Source organism: Myodes glareolus, chromosome 7, assembly GCF_982192425.1.
Source record: "Myodes glareolus chromosome 7, mMyoGla1.1, whole genome shotgun sequence".
NCBI lineage: Eukaryota > Metazoa > Chordata > Mammalia > Rodentia > Cricetidae > Myodes > Myodes glareolus.
In genome coordinates, this window is record NC_142032.1 from 54,869,634 (window position 1) to 54,887,331 (window position 17,698).

The window sequence follows — 17,698 nt, forward strand, 5'->3', positions numbered from 1 at the left end:
TTATATGTATCCCTATGCACCACGTGCATGAACTGTTCGTGAAGACCAGAAGAGGGCGTCAGATCCCGCAACTGGAGTTCCAGGCAACTGTGAGCCAACATACTGGGGTCTTCTTGAAGAGCAGTGGTCTTAACTGCTGAGCCACCTGTTCCTTCTATTACCTTCTCATTCTCCCTTTTCCTTTCTGAGGACAGAGTTTCACTAAGTAGCTCTGACAGGCCTGAAACTTGTTATAGAGACCAATACTGCCTCGAACTTTCAGGGATCCACTTTCCTGTCTCTTCAGTACTGGGGTCACAGGTGTGAACTACCACACCTGCCTTGGCGTTGTTTTCCTTGCTGCCCAAACAGTGCCTTCGGTGCAGTAGGCACTCACTGAATTTTGCCAGGACTACAGCTTCTCTGAGCAATAAACGTGGGATGATTAAAATCTGAAATATCCAGATATATTAAGTATGGAGCGCTGGCTCTCTAATTTTTTGTGTATCAGTGAAGGTGGGCGTTGCAGCTCAGTGACAGAACTCACCTAGCCCTGGATTTGATCCTCTCAATAGGGGCAGGCGGCGCGGGGTGCGGGGGAGGAGGACACCCCAAATCAAATAAAACAAAAATACAAGAAAGCCAAATCTCTGATTCGCGCCTACCCTAGATTCTAGGGTTAGTCCCAGGGGTTTTCAAACTGCCTTGTCTCCTCAGATGATTCCCATGCAAGGTCATGCGGAGGTCACACCCCCAGGTGTTTGCATAGACTGAAATGAATACTACCCAGGACACCTGAGGTCTTCTTTTAACATCAGCCTTTTAAACAACACTTACACGGTAGTTGCACGCCCGTTTTCCCTCTAAACAGCGAAGTTTAAGACTGCAGTAACTTCTATGTCCCCTGGGTTCAACACAGTGTAGGTGAACGTTAATGCTGTGCGAACAAATGTGAGCAGGATGGATAAAAGAACTGGTTAGAAAAGGCACGCAATGCCGAGGGTCAGCTTCTAGAAGGCCGGAACGCCTCCCAAGACTTAGTTGTGCCCGTGCGCCCGCCAAGGCGGCCCTCGCCACCGCCCACCGAACCTCTCCAAGGCGCGCTGCTCCAAGCCTGCGCGCTCTCTTGCTCCGCGTGGTCGTTTCCATAGCTACGGACGCGCACTGGTGAAGGGGCGGGGCCGGCGAGTGCGCGTCATTCCTAGCGCGACGCTCCGCCGCGCCTCCCGCCTTTCTCAGGCTCTCCGCGCGCACGGCTACCGCTCCACCTGCGCGCCTTCGCGCTCGCCGCCCGGCTCTATCCGGTTCTGCGCCGGCGCGGGGCCCGCTAGGACGCGCTGGGGGATTGGCGTGGCGCATGCGCAGTGCGCGGCCCGCCGCTCCGCTGTCGCTCGCCAGCTGCCGTTGCCGCCTCCCTACCGGCAAGTGCGAGAAGGAGGAGCCGAGGGTCGCCGCCGCCGCAACCATGGGGGTAAGTGAGGCTGGAGAAGTAATGGGAAGTACATAGCTGCCCTTCATCCCCCGCGTCCTTATTGTTTCGTGAATCCCCCTCACGTGACCCTGACCCCGACCCCCTCCAGCCTCACGTGACCCCCGACCCCCACTTGACCGGAGTCCCCTGTTGTAAGGGTCCCCGGGTTGAGCCTAACCTAGGAATCCTCTTGGAGTCCTCTTCTCCCGTCCTCCTCCCCATCCCGCGCCCCTCGCGCCCCTTCCTGCCTTTCTGACCTCCTGGTGGGCCTCCCCACTCCCGAGCCCCGTTCCGTCTCTGTGGTTAGCCCCTTGTTCCTTGAGGTTACCCATCATCTGGCTGTCACGGTCCCAACGGTTTTCTGCAACCCGGACTTGTAGGAAACTGAGGCTGGGGGCGAGAAGGCACACGGCCAAGGTCACACTGACAATGGCTTGGGCGCCGGACCCCATCCCCTCCCCGGTCTCCTTCAGAGCCCCAGTGCAAATCTGCTTCCTGCTGCACAAGCCTCAGCCCAGTCTGTTGCGCTATACTTTTGGGTCGTCCGTTACCAGCTTCGTCCTGCTCCTGATAAAATAGTCTTCCTTCCCACAGAGGCCTGTCGGTTCAGCCCCTGACTGCAGTAAAGTGGGTCTCAGAAGGTTCGATTGTTCTTAGTCACGTCACTACAGTAGGTGACTTGCTACCGTGTGTGTGTGTGTGTGTGTGTGTGTGTGTGTGTGTGTGTGTGCGCGCGCGCGCACTGATGAGCAGGGAGGATGGAGTGCCACTGGTGATGGCCCCAGGCAGGATGCATAGTAACCACCTGTTAAGCGTTGGCAGTAAGAAGATGCTTTTCCTTGTCCGTTCCTGGAATGAGCAGATCTAGGATTGGGCAAAAGCAGTGTCTTGTGTTTGAGTTCACCCTCCTAAAAATGTAACTGGCCCTTCCTGAGCATGGCTTGTTAGGGTTCGTGTGGGATTTGCAACACCTTTAGGGAGTCCTGACTTTGAAACCAGATGACTCAGTGACAGCCCCATCTTCATGGCTAGTGGCTTGACCCTGCCAGTGATGAAGCCCTTCTTAATTTTATTCTCTTCATCTGTGTGAGGCACATGACCTCCCTCTTAGGATAGTGCTGGAGACTAAACTAGGTAATGGATGTAAATAGCCCACTAGGTGCCATATAAGCAGTGGCTGCTACTTTGTTGTATTCTCAAACTCACTTTAATGATCATAAAGGATTGCGCTATTTTTATCTCATTGGGTTTGTCCTCAGTTAGTGACAACTAATCTAGTTTTTTTTTTCTTTTTTCACAAACAAATCAGCTTGTTAGAAGAAAATTAGTCTGTTTCAAAAAACTTTTTGGGGATCTATGTCAAAACAAACCTTGGAGGGCTTTGGGGTTATATAGCTCTGTAGTAGAGTGTGTGCTTACCATATGTAAGGCCCTGAGTTCAATCTCCAGCATCCAAAAAAGAAAAAAAGCAAAAAACTCCCAAAGCATTTGTCATAGTTGAGGCAGTTTACTGTTGTTTACCTAATATGAAGAAAATCAAGCTTAGAGACCTTGGCGTATTTAGCTTAGATTTAATAAGCGATCCTAGGCTCCAGCTGTTGTTGAAACTAAAGTTTCTAGTTTCCAGTCCAAGTTTCTAGTATTACTCAGTAACTCTTTACCCAGGACCAGCCATTGCAGACAGCACTCAGCAAGGAGAGTAGCATGCCGCAGGTTCTCTAGTCCTCGTCGGGGCCCTGAAGTAGCAGGCCCAGATGTGCTGCCGGCTTTGCTTACTTTGGAGATGCTTCTCACAACAGCCCCCTTCAGAGTGTCTCCTGGCCTAAAAGGCAGCAAAGACTTGAATAACCTTCACTCAGATGGGACTCCTACCCTCATGCCCTATTGCAAGACTGGAAGTTGTAGTCCCCACCCATTCCCAAGGAAGCAGTACCCTGCTTGACCCAGTGAGAGGGCAGCAAGTGAAACACCTCTCCAAGATTATTTTTTTCCCCTTAGAGACAGGGTTTCTCTGTGTATCTTGGTTGTCTTGATATGCACTCTGTAGACCAGGCTGACCTCAAACTCAGAAGTCCTCCTGCTTTTGCCTCCCGAGTGCTGGGATTAAAGACGTGTGCCGCCGCCACCGCTAGCTTCTCCTAGGTTCTTGTGTACCAATCACTACACATGGGGTTTGAGTTATACATTAGATCTCTCTCCCGTTGCCAAAACCAGCTGGATAGAAGAAGCATTGACGCTGGAATCTAAATGATGTCATCTCTTCTGGAAGCAGCCACTTGGTTTTTGTTTTTTGTTTTGTTTTGTTTTTTCCTGTTTTTCTTTGTGATTCCTGGGCCTCTTAGAACTGTAGAGTTACTGCTTTAACAGGAATAATAAAGGGAGATCAGATGTGCAGCCACCCAGTGAAAGCAGTATTTACACAACTTTAACATGAGCCACGTGTGATATCATGGAAGGGAACGACCTATTTGTGAGCACTGGATGCACACACTGGTAAGTAAAGAAGATCCGCCTCTGGCTGGTGGCCTGTTAGAGCCCGGTCCAAGGCAGGTTTAAGACGTCTCAGGACTTCCGGGCTCTATGGCTTGAGTTAGTGGCTTCTCCAAGCCTCAGGTTTCTTGTCCCAGCTGAGCTGTCCAACAGTCCTCTTTAGAAAAGCAGTGGCAGAGGGTGAGAGCTCTTTAGCTATACTGTAGAGTGCCTGCCTAGCATGCAGGAAGCACTGGGTTTGATCCCTAGCACCATATAAACTGAATGAACTGACAGAAGCCCGTAATTTTAGCACCCAGGAAGGAGAGGCAGGAGGAATAGGAATTCAAGGTCAACCTTAGCTACATAGCAAGTTAGGGACCAATCTGGGATAGGAAATCCTGTCCTTATCCACACCTTCCAAAAAAAAAAAAATGCGCTAAGCAGAGTGTCCAACACTAGTGAGTTTCTGTAAACAAGACTGTCTACAGCAGGAGATGTGTATATCTCAGGGTCATCAGCTCCTTGCCATGAGTGAAGTTGGGCAGTAGCACAGGTATAGCCAAAAAGAATTTCTGTCCAATGCATAGTACCATTTTATCTGTATAACAGCTCCGTTTTATGGTTGAAGAAACTGAGGTTTTGACAAATTGAGTAACTTGCCAAAAGGGTTTTAAGTAACATGCCTAAAGTCACAGCTATTAAGTAAAAGAGCTGAGAATCAAATCCAGGTCTCTTGACTCAAAATCCCACACTCTTTTTATTATATAAAGCTCCCTTGGGAAAGACACTTAACCACAATGAGCTTTACTGTTCACTCTGCTTATTTCCCATTTTAATTAGCCAAGTTTTCCCTCGTCCCTGCAGGACAGCCTTCCCTCCACAAGGCTGCAGTGAAGCTAATTGGAACAGTGGGAGACCACTCTAACTGGTGCTTGCTGGGGTGGAGGGGAGCCCCTGCCTGTGTGGCCTAGCCTGCTACAGCCTGCCTCCACCCCTCTCTGTGCTGGCAGCCAAGTGCTTACGGGCTGTTTTCATTATCTCAGTCTCCGTGGTGGCAGCCTTGGGCCTCACCAGCCTGTGTAACAAGTCTTGGAACTGTGTTCAGAAATGTGGCACTGTGGAGGGAACCCAGGTATCATGCTTTTGGGGGCCTGACAGTCACACTGCCTTCCAGCACCTTTCCTCCCGCCCCGGCTGTGTTATGTGACAGCCCAACAGTTTGACAGTCTGTTTGCTTGGCAGGCTGGAGAAGGGGGCTTCTATCTCCTGTGAAGGTGAAGCTAGGTTGTACTCCAGTCTCCCTGGAGATGTTCAAATGGTCATTCAGGGGTGGTAGGTGGGGCACAGCCTGGTCTGGTTGATGGAAAGCTCGCATTCCTAATACTCCATCAGGAAGCTGTGGAGACTTTGATCTGTCATTTTCCTTTCCCTGCTTCTGCCTTAGCACGGAGGTCGGGTATGGGGTGGCACTGTCTGAAACTGATTTCCAGGTAGATAGGCATCAAGAAAGGAGTTGCTGAGTGGTTGCTTGAGAGCACTTGAGGCATCCAGCTTTATCTCTGCAGGGTATGAAAAAGTCTTTGTTTGGTGACTGAATGACAGTCTAGCTGCTTCTGCCCCTGGGAGACAGGCGACCTGCTGCACAAACACTGCATCTGTGGCTGACCCCTGAGGTTATCTTCATTTGGCCACTTTGCTGCCTGGGGAGCTGTGCATGAGTCATACTCCCTTGAGCCTCAGTTTCTTTGTGTGTGTTTCTCTCTCTCTCTTTCTTTCTTTCTTTCTTCCCTTTTTTTTTTTTTTTTTTTGAGACATGGTTTTACTGTATAACAGCCCTAGCTGTGTTAGAAATCACTCTGTAGACCAAGCTGGCCTCAACTCACAGATCCGCCTGCCTCGCCTCCTGAGTGCTGGGATTTAAGGCGTGTGCCACCACTGCCCTGCGAGCCTCGGTTTCTTCATGTGTAAAGGTAATTGATGGTTTCCACTCTAAGCCTTGACTCATGTATTCTGTGAAAGTGTTTTGTTAACCAATGTCAGTGTTGTCCTGAAGCTCAGATTCCCAGAGAAGAAATTAATGCTGGAAACATATCTGGGAGAAGGGCCACTCTGTTCCCTTTTGTGTTTCTGTGAAGACAGCCTCGGGTTGGGGGTGTATAGCTAAATATTAGATCACTGGCCTGGCACGCACAAGGCCCTGAGTTCCATTCCCAGCACCACAGGGACAAAATCCTGCTCTACTCTCTGTATGTGTCTTTCTTGGGGGAATTTAGACACGGGAGCTAGTCTGGTTCCTGGCATAGTGCTTTAGAGTAGTAGATGTTGCTGGCATTTTGCCTGTCAGAAGAATCTTGTGAGTTCTGTGTGTGATTTTTACCTTCTGGTTGCTGAGGCAGGAGTTAAGCAATGTTCTTTAGAAATCCAGGGTGAAGTTATGCTTTGAAACTTACCCAGCTGTTTAGCAGCTGGTTTTCAATTCATGTGAACGTGGATTGTTCGGTGCTGTGTCCTAGGGCCAGGCAGTGCCACGGTCACATTGGCATTGATGCTCTTTGACCTCCTTCCAGTGAGCTGTAGCAGAGGCAGGGCTGGAGTCAGGAGATACGGCCGCCTGAACAAGAGCTGCCATTGAGCTCCTTTCTGTAGCCGTAGTCACGACAGCACCAGGCAGGTGTTGATGATGAGAAACTGGGGACATGGTTCACACCTGTAATCCTAGACTTGGGAGACTGAGGCAGGACGATTACAGTTGAGTTGGAGGCCTGCCTGAGCTACAGTATTGAGACCACCCTCTTCCCCTGCCCACCCCATCCCCCAGTGGAGGAGGTATTTTTGAGAGAGCCCACATTAGTCTTCAGAGAAGGTCTGGTCAGGATGCAGGTAGGGACAGCTTGCCTTTGCCTGTCCATGCTGTCCTGCCCTACAGCTTGATCAGCTGACGATGTGGCACCTCTGCCCTCAGGTGAACCCATGAGGCTCTCAGTCCAGCCTTGTCATCAACAGGTGCATGCTGTACCTGCCACTCATTGGCCTTCGCTGGGCAGAGCTTCTGGGATTGGCTCTGTACTGCGTCTTGAAACCAGTGTGCCTTGGCCTTCGTGTGCATATGATCCTGATTCCATGGGACTGTGTCTCTCATAGTCAGAAAACATAAAGGAACAGTGGTCTGGGGCCACCTCAGATCCCAGACCCTTTCCCTAAGTGTTCCTGAAAGTGAGTGCTTCCTCTGTAGGAAAATGCACCATGCTGGGCCACGATGGCCAACGCTCCCAGCATCACAGCTGGATGAGTGCTCTTCCTCAAGAACCCTGCCTCTCCTCCTTGACCTCAGGACCATGAGGAAACACTGTTCTCCGCTGGGCCACACACCCAGGTTTCCTGTTGCAGGGCCAGGTGAATGGTGCAAGGCCCCTTGGATTCCTCTGAGGGTGCTAGTCACAGTCCTTCTAGTGGTGGTATTTTCTTTGTTGCAGAGAAAGTCGAGCAAAGCCAAGGAGAAGAAGCAGAAGCGGTTGGAGGAGCGAGCGGCCATGGATGCTGTCTGTGCCAAAGTGGATGCTGCCAACAGGGTGACTCTCCTTTTCTATTCCTCCCTCAACTTCAGCTTGGTTTTTTTTTTTTTTTATTTGACTTCTTGGCGCCACCCAGTGGCAGATCTGTGGCATCTTACACACAAACCTATGCCCAGGCAGAGCTGGCTCAGGTGCAGAGGAAAGTGTGAACAGGACTTCCTGATATGGGTCTTGGGGAGATTTTCTGCTACTTTGCTTTTGGGTGAGAAAATCTCCCTCATGAGACATGGCACACGGTGTTTTTAACCCTTCCTTGTTTCAGAGGTTACTGCCTACCCATGAGTGCTCTAAGCTCTGCTTTACCCAAGGCTTCAGTGGTCTGGCCCCTGGGGCTGCAGTCAGGAGCAACAGCTGTGAATCAGCTCTTGGGCCTGGGAGCTTTCAGGCCAAGCCTAAAGGCTTGGCCTCGGTGGCCTTCCTGTCTCATGCTATATTTTACATTGCCTTTTTCCAAATTTTGTGGGGGTGGGGTGAGGGTTGTGTGCACATGAGTGTGGCTGTCCATGGGGGTGGGCAGAGGCTTTAAAGTCCCCTGGAGCTGGTGTTACGGGAGGTTGTAAGCTGTCCTATGTGGGTGTTAGGGAATGAGCTCAGGCCCTCTGGAAGAGCAACAAGTACTCTTAACTCTTGAGCCATCTCTCCAGCCCATTATATCACTTTTTATTAATCTCCATCATGGTAAAAACTGTGCTTCTGAACGGATACTCTTAAAGGCTGTGCTTTCCATCCGGGGTGATGGACAGGCTGTGGTTAGTTGGCAGTCTTGTTCCTGAAGTACTTAAGCAGATCAGTCACCTCTTTCTTGGAATTCCTACACGGGGTCAGGCATTATGCCACCGGCCAGTCGCGTCCGTTCTCTCCCACCACATAAAGCTGACATGGTCCCACACCTTCTTACCAGTGTCTTTGTTCATCTTTGTGTACTCTGTCTCTCCACAGCTTGGAGACCCTCTGGAGGCATTTCCAGTCTTTAAGAAATATGACCGCAATGGGTGAGTTGTGCTAGCTTTCCTAATGTCTCCTGGGGGTTCTTGGGCGTTCACTCCCTCAGAGTCTTGCATGTTTTTCTCCATTATAAAAAAGCAACAACTGGCTGGTGCTTCCTATTGATACAGTCTCCTAGTTAAGGTGATGCAGGAATTGGTAGGTGTGCAAAGACTGTGTATGATTGAGGTTGCACAACTAAGAACTGATAGCCCGCCCCAGTCCCCCCTCCCCCCCCCAGACATGGTTTCACTGTAGCTTTGGAGCCTGTTCTGGAACTAGCTCTTGTAGACCAGGCTGGCCTCAAACTCACAGAGATCTGCCTGCCTCTGCCTCCCAAGTGCTGGGATTAAAGGTGTGCGCCACTACCGCCCAGCAACAGAATATTGTCAGTTTTTGAGTTTTCCTGGCACTGAGAATTGAGCCCACAGCCCTGAGTGTGCTAGATGGCCGCTCTGTACAGGAGCCGCATTCCCAGCCCTCTGGTTGCCCTTTTTAGGACTTAGAATTTTCTGTGTTCAAAGAATCAGATAAAGCCAGACTGTGGTGACGCATGCCTTTTATCCCAGCACTTGGGAGACAGAGGCAGGCAGATCTCTGAGTTCAAGGCCAGCCTGGTCTACAGAGCTAGTTCCAGGACAGCCAGAGCTACACAGAGAAACTCTGTCTCGAAAAAACAGCAACAAAAAAGAATAGGATGAAACTTGGAAATTTGTTGGCCCACTGTTGCATTTTATGATTGGAAAATTGAGGCTCAGAAAGTGCGAATGTTTGAATGACGTTTCTGGGGTATGCCCTTCCATCTGAAGGAGCTTTTCATTCCCAATTAAGTGGTTTTTTTCCCCCTTCCTGGAGTATATTGTATATTTACTTAGCCTATCTTGCCTTGGTTTTATAATCAGAAATGGGTCTGAAAGCTTGGTTTAGAGAGACAAAAGGATCATGAGCTTAGGCTTTATAGTAAGACACTGTCTCAGACCAAAGAGCAAAAGGGAAGAAAGGAAAAGGAAAAAGATTGGGGTCTAATAGTTTCTTCCTTAGGAGTTAGAAGGGTTAGGTCCAAAGCTCTGATCAATGGAGCCTGTTGGTGACATGCAGGTCTAGGTTGCAGGCCTTTCCCCTCTGTCTTCTTGAGTGATGTTTTTGTATTGTTTTGGCTTGCTTCAGGAAAGTCAGAGGTTACAGTTTCTCTATGATGGTGAAGAATGGCTGGACTTTGCATTATGCCTCTGGAACAAGCCACCCATACACCTTAAGCCTTGGTTTCTTACCTGCCAAATAGGATGATGCTAGAAACTTAAATGATGTACTGAGAAGATGAGCAAATACCCAGGTAGAAAGTGGACAAGGAGGAGAGGGACAGCTGTGTAGATTCCAAAGCCCTGTGACTTTTTATAACTATGTGGCGATCATGGAATCAACTTACTTATTCTTACATCTTCCCATCTGGGATCTGACATATGACAGTTCTTGTAGCAGCTTTGTTATTCCATTTCTGGGACGTTGTGGCATGGTTTAGGGATCTCTTCTGTGATTCTTTTCTTAGTGTTTTCATGTGCCGTGTTTCTATTGACTTCCAAAAATCGATCTGTTCTGAAGCAGACCACACCAGCAGGCTTTAGTGCTTTGCTTTTCATATGGTTCCTGTAGCTCTGATCCTTCAGCATGCCTGTGACAGCACTTGAGAAGCTGATGCAGGGGACTTTCCATGAGTTTGAGGGTTGCATACTGATTCAAGGCTAGCCCGAGCTTCATGGAGAGACCCTGTCTTATAAGACCAAAAGAATAAAGGAATGCAAATTACTGTAGGCTGGACTTTGGGTATTTTCTAGCTAACAGGTGCAGAGCTGGATTTGAATGGTTTTAACATGTTGGTTCTTTTTGTTATTGTTGTTGTTTGTTGTTGTTGTTTATTTTTCGAGACAGGGTTTCTCTATAGCTTTAGAACCTGTCCTGGAACTGGCTCTTGTAGACCAGGTTGTTCTTGAGCTCACAGAGATCCCCCTGCCTCTGCCCCTCCCCAGGAATTAAAGGTGTGCGCCACCACCGCCTGGCCTGATGTGGGAATTCTTAAAAGTTTAATTTTAGGCAGGAGTCCATGTCACGTTAGTAGTTGGGAGGCTGAAACAACTCATGAGTCCAAGGTTAGTCTGAGGTACACAGTTGAGACCCTGTGTCTTCCCCCCCCAAAAAAAAAAACACAAAACAAAACTAGCTGGGAGTGATGGCGCCCTCCTTTAATCTGGGTACTCAGGAGACAGAGACAGGCTGATCGCTTGATTTTGAGGCCAGCCTGGTATACATAGTAAGTTCCAGGACAGCCAGAGCTACACAGAGAAACCGTTTCCAAATAAACAAAAAGACTGGTGAGATAGTTCTGCAGGTAAGTGCATACCGCACAGGCATGACGTCCTGCCTTTCAACCCCAGGTAGCCCATGATAGAAGAAACCTGTCTCCCAAGACTGCCCTCTGACCTGTGTGAGTCTTCACTCATATGCAGCACACACACACACACACACACACACACACACACACACACCTTTTTGTGTGTGTGTTTCGAGTCAGGGTCTCACTGTATAGCCTTAGCTGGCCTGGAACTAGCTATCTTACTATGTAGACCAGAACTGTTTTTCTCTGCCTCCTGAGTGCTAGGACTAAAGGTGTGCCCCATCACACTCAGTGTAAAATAATTAAACAAATAAGTATTGGTTTCATTTTAAATTGTATGTATGCAAGCGTCCTGAGATCAGGTGCATTCGATTGACTCGCTCCAGTTAGAAGCCAGTGAATGGCCTGATGTGAGTGCTGGGTACCAAACTCAGTTCACTGGAAGTGAATTGTTTGTTTGTTTGTTCCCCAAAGCAGGGCTTCTCTGTAGCTTTTTTGGAGCCTGTCCTGGAACTAACTCTTGTAGGCCAGGCAGGCCCTAAACTCAAAGAAATTCACCTGCCTCTGCCTCCTGAGTGTTAAAATTAAAGGCGTGCACCACCACCACCTGGCGCAAGTGATCTTTTTAACAGCGAGCCATTACTCCAGCCACTCTCCCCCATTTTTTTCCTTAAAACCTTGAGTTTTCAGACTAGTTCCTTTTAGTATTATTGGAATGAAGGACCTTGATGCCTATAGCAGTGGTTTATACCCCGTTCCACATGTCAGTCCCCATTGGGTGTCACAAAGAAGAGGCAGGTAGGACTGGACCAAGGGAGAGGTATTGAGCTGGAGTCTTGAAAGCCCAGGTCACCCAGCTGCTTTGCAGGGATGGCAGTTAGCTAAAGCCCTGGTCCTGTGAGCCCAGCGAGAGGAGGAGCAGAGGTACAGTTAGCAGGACAGGTGCTTACAAACAGCCAGGGAGTAGAGTGTTTCTGGTAAGTACTAGAAACTGCAGAGACTGGGTGGGTAGGAGAAAGAGAGGCAGCTGACAGAGCGAGCCTGATAAAGTCTCTACCAGTGAGGCGGAAATAGGCCTGTGATGACTGCTGGTAATCCTACATCTGGAAAATTTGGCTTTTGCCTGTAGGGTGCCTGAGACTGGCATGCCTCCCTGGCAGACATTAAAGGAGGAACAGCAGTGTCCTGGTGAGAACCCTAGCCCTGATGTCTCCGTCTGCTTCTCAGGTTGAATATCTCCATTGAATGTAAGCGAGTGTCTGGATTGGAGCCCGCTACTGTGGATTGGGCCTTCGACCTAACCAAAACCAATATGCAGACAATGTAAGCATGGCCTAACTGAGGGCAGACCTGCACCCCAGTGGCTTTCTTCCAAAGTCCCCTGTCCTGATTGCCCCAACTCCTCAGGTATGAGCAGAGTGAATGGGGCTGGAAGGACCGAGAGAAACGGGAGGAAATGACTGATGACCGAGCCTGGTACCTCATTGCTTGGGAAAACAGTTCCATCCCAGTTGCCTTTTCTCACTTCCGGTTTGATGTGGAGTGCGGAGATGAAGTCCTGTACTGGTAGGAACTGAGGCTTAGCTTGGGTAGAGGGAGGAGACCAGGTGGTGGAACCCACCGAGCCTCTCTGGGTCTGGACAGCAGGCTCTTCTGGAGCGGGACCCTCTCCTTGGCACTGTCCTGTGCACGCCTCTGCTTTCTTTGCTAGCTACGAAGTGCAGTTGGAGAGCAAGGTGCGGCGGAAAGGCCTGGGGAAGTTCCTCATTCAGATCCTGCAGCTCATGGCCAACAGGTAAGGGCTGCCACACAGCTGCGGGGAAAGAGTTGCATCAAGGGGGCCACTGATCTTGGGCGGTCTCGGAGGAAAAAGGTATCTAGACCTGTCAGAAAGCTGGCCCTGCTTTATTACCGCCTCTACGTTAGAGGGCAAGTGGGACAGATCCCTGACACTGGTGTCTTCTGACCACCTGCAGTGGTGGGAGGGACTGGAGGACAGATCCCTGACACTGGGGTCCTCTGACCACCTGCAGTAGTGGGAGGGACTGGAGGACAGATCCCTGACACTGGGGTCCTCTGACCACCTGCAGTGGTGGGAGGGACTGGAGGACTCCTTCTGGGGCAAAATGTAAGGGAGAGAGAGAGGTCTCTGTTCTGGATTGATTGATTGATTGATTGATTCGCTTTGTTGTTGTTGTTGTTGTTTGGGACAGGGTTTTATCTGGTAGCCCTAGCTGTCATGGATCTCACTCTGTAGTCCAGGCTGGCCTGGAACTCAGAGGGCCCCTTGCCTCTGCCTCCCAAGTACTGGGATTAAAGACATGCACTAATGCTGAATTGCAGCTTGTTTTTTACTTTTATGAGTGTATGGGTGTTTTTTCCTGTGTGTTTGTATATGCACCATGTTTGTACTTGGTACCTTTTGAAGGCCTAAAGAAGGCATCCGATTCCTTGGATCTAGGGTTACAGATGGCTATGCACCACCGTGTCAGGGCTAAAGATTAAACCCCAGGTCCTCTGCAAGAGCAACCAGTGTTCCTAACCTCTGAGACATTTCTCCAAACCTTGTGTTTTTGTTTTGTTTTGTTTTATGTTGTTTTAAAACAAGATATGTCTTGGGGGCTAAAGAGATAGCTCAACTGTTAAGAGCACTGGCTGCTCTTCCAGAGGTCCTGAGTTCAATTCCAGCAACTGTATGGTGGTTTACAACCATCTCTAATGGGATCTGATGCCCTCTTCCCGCATAAAGGCATACATGCGGATAGAGCACTCTTACGTTAAAAAAAAATGTGTGTATTTAGTTTTGTTTTTATTTTACATATTTCTATGTGTATGTGCATGCCTGCCATGTGAGTACAATGCCTGGAGAAGCCAGAAGGGTGTGGGATACTCTAGATCTTGAGTTACAGGTAGGTAAGTATGAGCCACCCTGTGGCTGGGAAATGAACTCCAGTCCTCTGGAAAAACAGAAGTGTTCTTTCTTTACTGCTGAGCCGTCTCTCTAGACCCTTGATTCAGTTTCTAAAAGGTGCTCACTCTGCTCCCTTCCAGCACACAGATGAAGAAGGTGATGCTAACTGTCTTTAAACACAACCATGGCGCCTATCAGTTCTTCCGAGAGGCACTTCAGTAAGGAGCGCGGCTCTGGCGTGGTCCTTCTGGGTGGTTAGGGTGCTCCCTCTCCTGGTCCCAGGTGCCTGCTTGTCCTCATCCTGATCCTGTCAGTGATCTGTGGGAATTGAGGTTTCTGAGATGGTGTGCCAGTGCCCTCTGACTTGGTCCCTTTGCCTCATTCCAAGGGTCTCAGAACTGCTGCATAAATTCTCGGCTCATGAGAAAACCAGCTGCCAACCCTTTCCTCCTGTCTGTCTTGTAGGTTTGAAATCGATGACTCTTCCCCCAGCATGTCTGGTTGCTGTGGGGAGGACTGTTCTTACGAGATCCTGAGCCGGAGGACCAAGTTTGGGGATAGTCAGCATTCCCACACAGGCGGGCACTGTGGTGGCTGCTGTCACTGAACTCCCAGAATCATTTGCAAGTGAAGTCACTCTTCTTAGGCCTGTCCTCTTCCCTGGTCTTAAGCCACTTGCCAGGTACCCCCAGAACTGTGGGTGCCTTAGCCCTGCATAAGCCAGGCATACCCTGAGAGCACAGAACCCTGGGGACCAGTGACCCCAGCTGCCTTTTCACCCCCTCCTGGAAAAAACAGAGTGCCAAGAGGGAACACAGGGAGAGGGTGCTGTGAGAAGGGTGACAGGTTGGCTACCGAGCCCATCCTTGTGCAGTGGCTGCCTCCTTGCTTAGCTCTTGGGACCCTAAAATGGAAGGTTCCCACTTGTCTGCAGCTGAATTCCTGACAGGGCCCCACACCATGTCCCATATGGACAGATGGAATGTTTATACCCACCTTTGTGAAAGACCTGGAGTCTGCTGGTCCCCAGGAAGGAGTGGATGCAGATCTGGGCACACAACCACCCTTGGACATTCTTATTCTGGGGACCAAGTGCTCTCCTGGAGACCATGTAGCTCTTTGATGTCAAGATGCAGGGGTTTGTGCTGTGTTCTTATAGATCCACAGGGTGGAGTCTCGGGACCAGCCAACTTCAGGAGGGAGACTATGTCTCCATCACTGTCACTAAGGCAGAGAAGACCAGGAAGAGCTGCCAATCTCTTACATGTTTGTCCTAGGGATGCAGCATCTCTGGGCCTTTGAATTTTGCTGCATTTCTCATGATCTTGACTCAGCCTTTTTACTTAAGAAGGAAACCACAGTCCCGCCTGTTCACACCTCTCTTCAGCCCAGATACCTCTGTTCTTAGTCTCAAGCGAAGTAACAGCAGGGAACCCCTCTTCTTCCCCAGAAGGACCCTTCCTTCCTGGTATAGTTGATATCATTTTCTCCTACTCTTGGTGCTGATTGCTCTCTGAAGGTGGGGTTACACCCCCCCACCCTCCCTGTCTGAGGAGCCCCAGCCAGCAGCAGGCCTCTTTGCCTGTTCTCCCCAGCCCCATCCCTCATTGCCTCAATGAGGCACTTGTGCCACAGTCCTGGCCCACTGGGATACTCAGGAATGCCTTTCAGTGGCTCACCACTGCTTTCTGTCATTGATGTCATCGAACAATGGCAGGCCAGAGCCAGGAGAAGGCCTTCCTCTTCAGAGGATGAAGAGAATGTAGGCTTAGAACTTGAACTCAGCCTGATCTCTGGGTTATGTTCTTCCAAGGAAGCAAAACCAAATCTTCACCTAGGAAAACACACTTGCCGCTTCCCCATTGCCATCCCTGAGTTTTGCCTTGAGGCATGGCAAAGAGCTTGCCTTTGTGCAGTTTCTCTGAGAGCCTTCCTGACCTCAGAGTCTGCTCAGCTCACCCCTTGCCTGACTCTTGGCTGTCTGTCCTGGCAGGTCTCCCCAGAGCAGTCACCTCTCACTCAGATCCTTGCTTGCATGGTAACCTGGGCATGGAGGGTCCTTTTTTGCCGTGGTCTGTCCTTTGCGAGCACCCTGTGCTGTTCTTAGCCCTGTCAGCCTTGCCTTGGAGAGGGCCTTGGAGCTTTACACTGGAATAGGTCTACCTTTGCGTGGCCTACTAGCTTCTGGGGACTATCCCCTGGTGAGAGTTGAAGCTGCCCAGATGGGATTGGTAGGCTCCTTCCAAGAATCATGAAACAGGAACATGCTTGAAAGAGTTACTCCCTGATCCCCATCTGTCTTAGATCATGAATTTTTGATGCCTCACACTTAGGGGAACCAAAAGGAACCCCCAGTATAAATCCCTTGTGAGGTGAGGTGAGTATCTTGTCTCCAGTCACTGGATACCTGGCACCAGGGCGCTTGTGGTGCTGAGTGCCTGCCCTGCTCCTCACCCTCTGCAGACCACATCCCAAAGGACCATTCAGGATCTCTCACTGGACCAGAGGGATGATGGCCAAGACCAGCAGATCTGGGGGTGTTGAGTCCAATGGTTTATCAGGCATACATCATCTTCCACCCTCATGATTTTGAGAAATAGAAGGTCTAGCCTGCTGTACCAGGCTCTTTTGCTTTTTGTTTGGGACGTGTTAAAAATGTTTTTAAAAGGTTTCTGTTTTAGTGAACCTGTCCCATTCCAGGTTATTTTTGTTGCTGATAAATGTGTATGGTTCTTTTTAACTTTCTGGAAGGTTTTTTGTTTTTTAGAGGAAAGTTGGAAGATAAGTTTCTTGTTTTATGTATTTTTTTCCTAGCAGCTTCTTATCACTGGAATCAAAGAGGGAAAATGTCTCCTTTTATATCAGTTTTATTTGTATGTCATTAATAAAAGACACTTTGTTCAGATGCTGGGATGGTGTCCAGATGCTGGGTGCCATGGGCAGCGGGTTTCATGCATTGCTTTTGGGAGGCACATGAGCTGTGCTGGCCCCACCCCCTTTTTGAGAAGGAAGGCGTGGGTAAGTGGAGCCCAAGTGTATGTATTTCTGCCATTTCCCAGAAGTTGTGGGGTAAGATCAGGGATGTTCATAATGCTGTCTGCTTGGCATCCTGGAGCAGGCCCTGAGCCAAGCTCTGACTGGGCATCAACACCCAGCCATGAATTCAGTCCCCTGTGTGAGTGGAAGGATGAGCTTTGTCCTGTGTTCACTCCAGTACCCAAGAGTAGTCCTCATCAGAGTCTTCAGCGAGGACTCTGAAGTCTTTTCACAGAGGAAGGGTTAGCCCTGTCAGACCTCTGCAGCATGTCTGGAGAGTTTACAGCTGCTTCCCTAGGCTGGGCTTCTGCCTGGCACAGGCTCAGAGGCAGGAAGTGGTCCTGGGAACTGGAGTTCAGAACTTCCTGTGGACTGAGGAGGGACCGTCTTCACCGTACTCTTGGTTAGGTGTGGTGGTAGGTGAAGGACAAGTCACTGAGGTCCCTGTCAGATGAGGATACTGGGTACACCTGGACACACCAGGGAAAGGATACAGCAGGATTCAGTCCACAATGAAGAGAACCGTAGTGCCAGCCCTGTGGTTCCTCTCAAAGCTGGGAGCATTGTTCCATATGAGGATGGGGGTTTGATCACCATTACAGGCCTGAAGGGGTTAACTGTCAGGGTCCCCTGATTCCAAGTCCCAGACATCAGCATCTTAAGGCTTTTGGATCCTAGGGTGCCAGGCCAGACAGCTGTGCCTGCAGGGGCAGAAGCAGACCCTGTTGGCTTCCCTGTACTGACGCCTCATTGCTCCACCTGATTAATAGCCTTGTCCAGCCACTTCAGGATTTCTGGTGACAACTGTGCCCCAGAAGAGCAAACACCTCCAGGACCTTGAGTCACTGCCCCTCCCCCCACTCTGCCCTCTGTCTGCTCAGGTT

At 49.8% G+C, this 17,698-nt stretch overlaps 1 protein-coding gene across 1 annotated transcript; it reads left to right on the forward strand.

The window, feature by feature from the left end:
- Positions 1–1,303: 1,303 nt before the first annotated feature.
- Positions 1,304–16,683, forward strand: Naa40 (N-alpha-acetyltransferase 40, NatD catalytic subunit). The gene is made up of 8 exons (XM_085693574.2): positions 1,304–1,450; positions 7,396–7,491; positions 8,434–8,486; positions 12,095–12,190; positions 12,275–12,433; positions 12,579–12,662; positions 13,919–13,996; positions 14,244–16,683. Exons 1-8 carry the CDS (start codon positions 1,337–1,339, stop codon positions 14,383–14,385), a joined length of 822 nt encoding a protein of 273 aa, XP_085549700.1. The 5' UTR covers positions 1,304–1,336; the 3' UTR covers positions 14,386–16,683.
- The last annotated feature ends 1,015 nt before the right edge of the window (positions 16,684–17,698 follow it).

Excerpts from the sequence above, each read along its gene's own strand:
- Naa40 (XM_085693574.2), top strand. The coding sequence starts at position 1,337 with ATGCGCAGTGCGCGGCCCGCCGCTCCGCTGTCGCTCGCCAGCTGCCGT. Across the intron at positions 8,487-12,094 it reads AAGAAATATGACCGCAATGG|GTTGAATATCTCCATTGAAT; the intron begins GTGAGTTGTGCT and ends TCTGCTTCTCAG. Across the intron at positions 12,663-13,918 it reads CTGCAGCTCATGGCCAACAG|CACACAGATGAAGAAGGTGA; the intron begins GTAAGGGCTGCC and ends GCTCCCTTCCAG.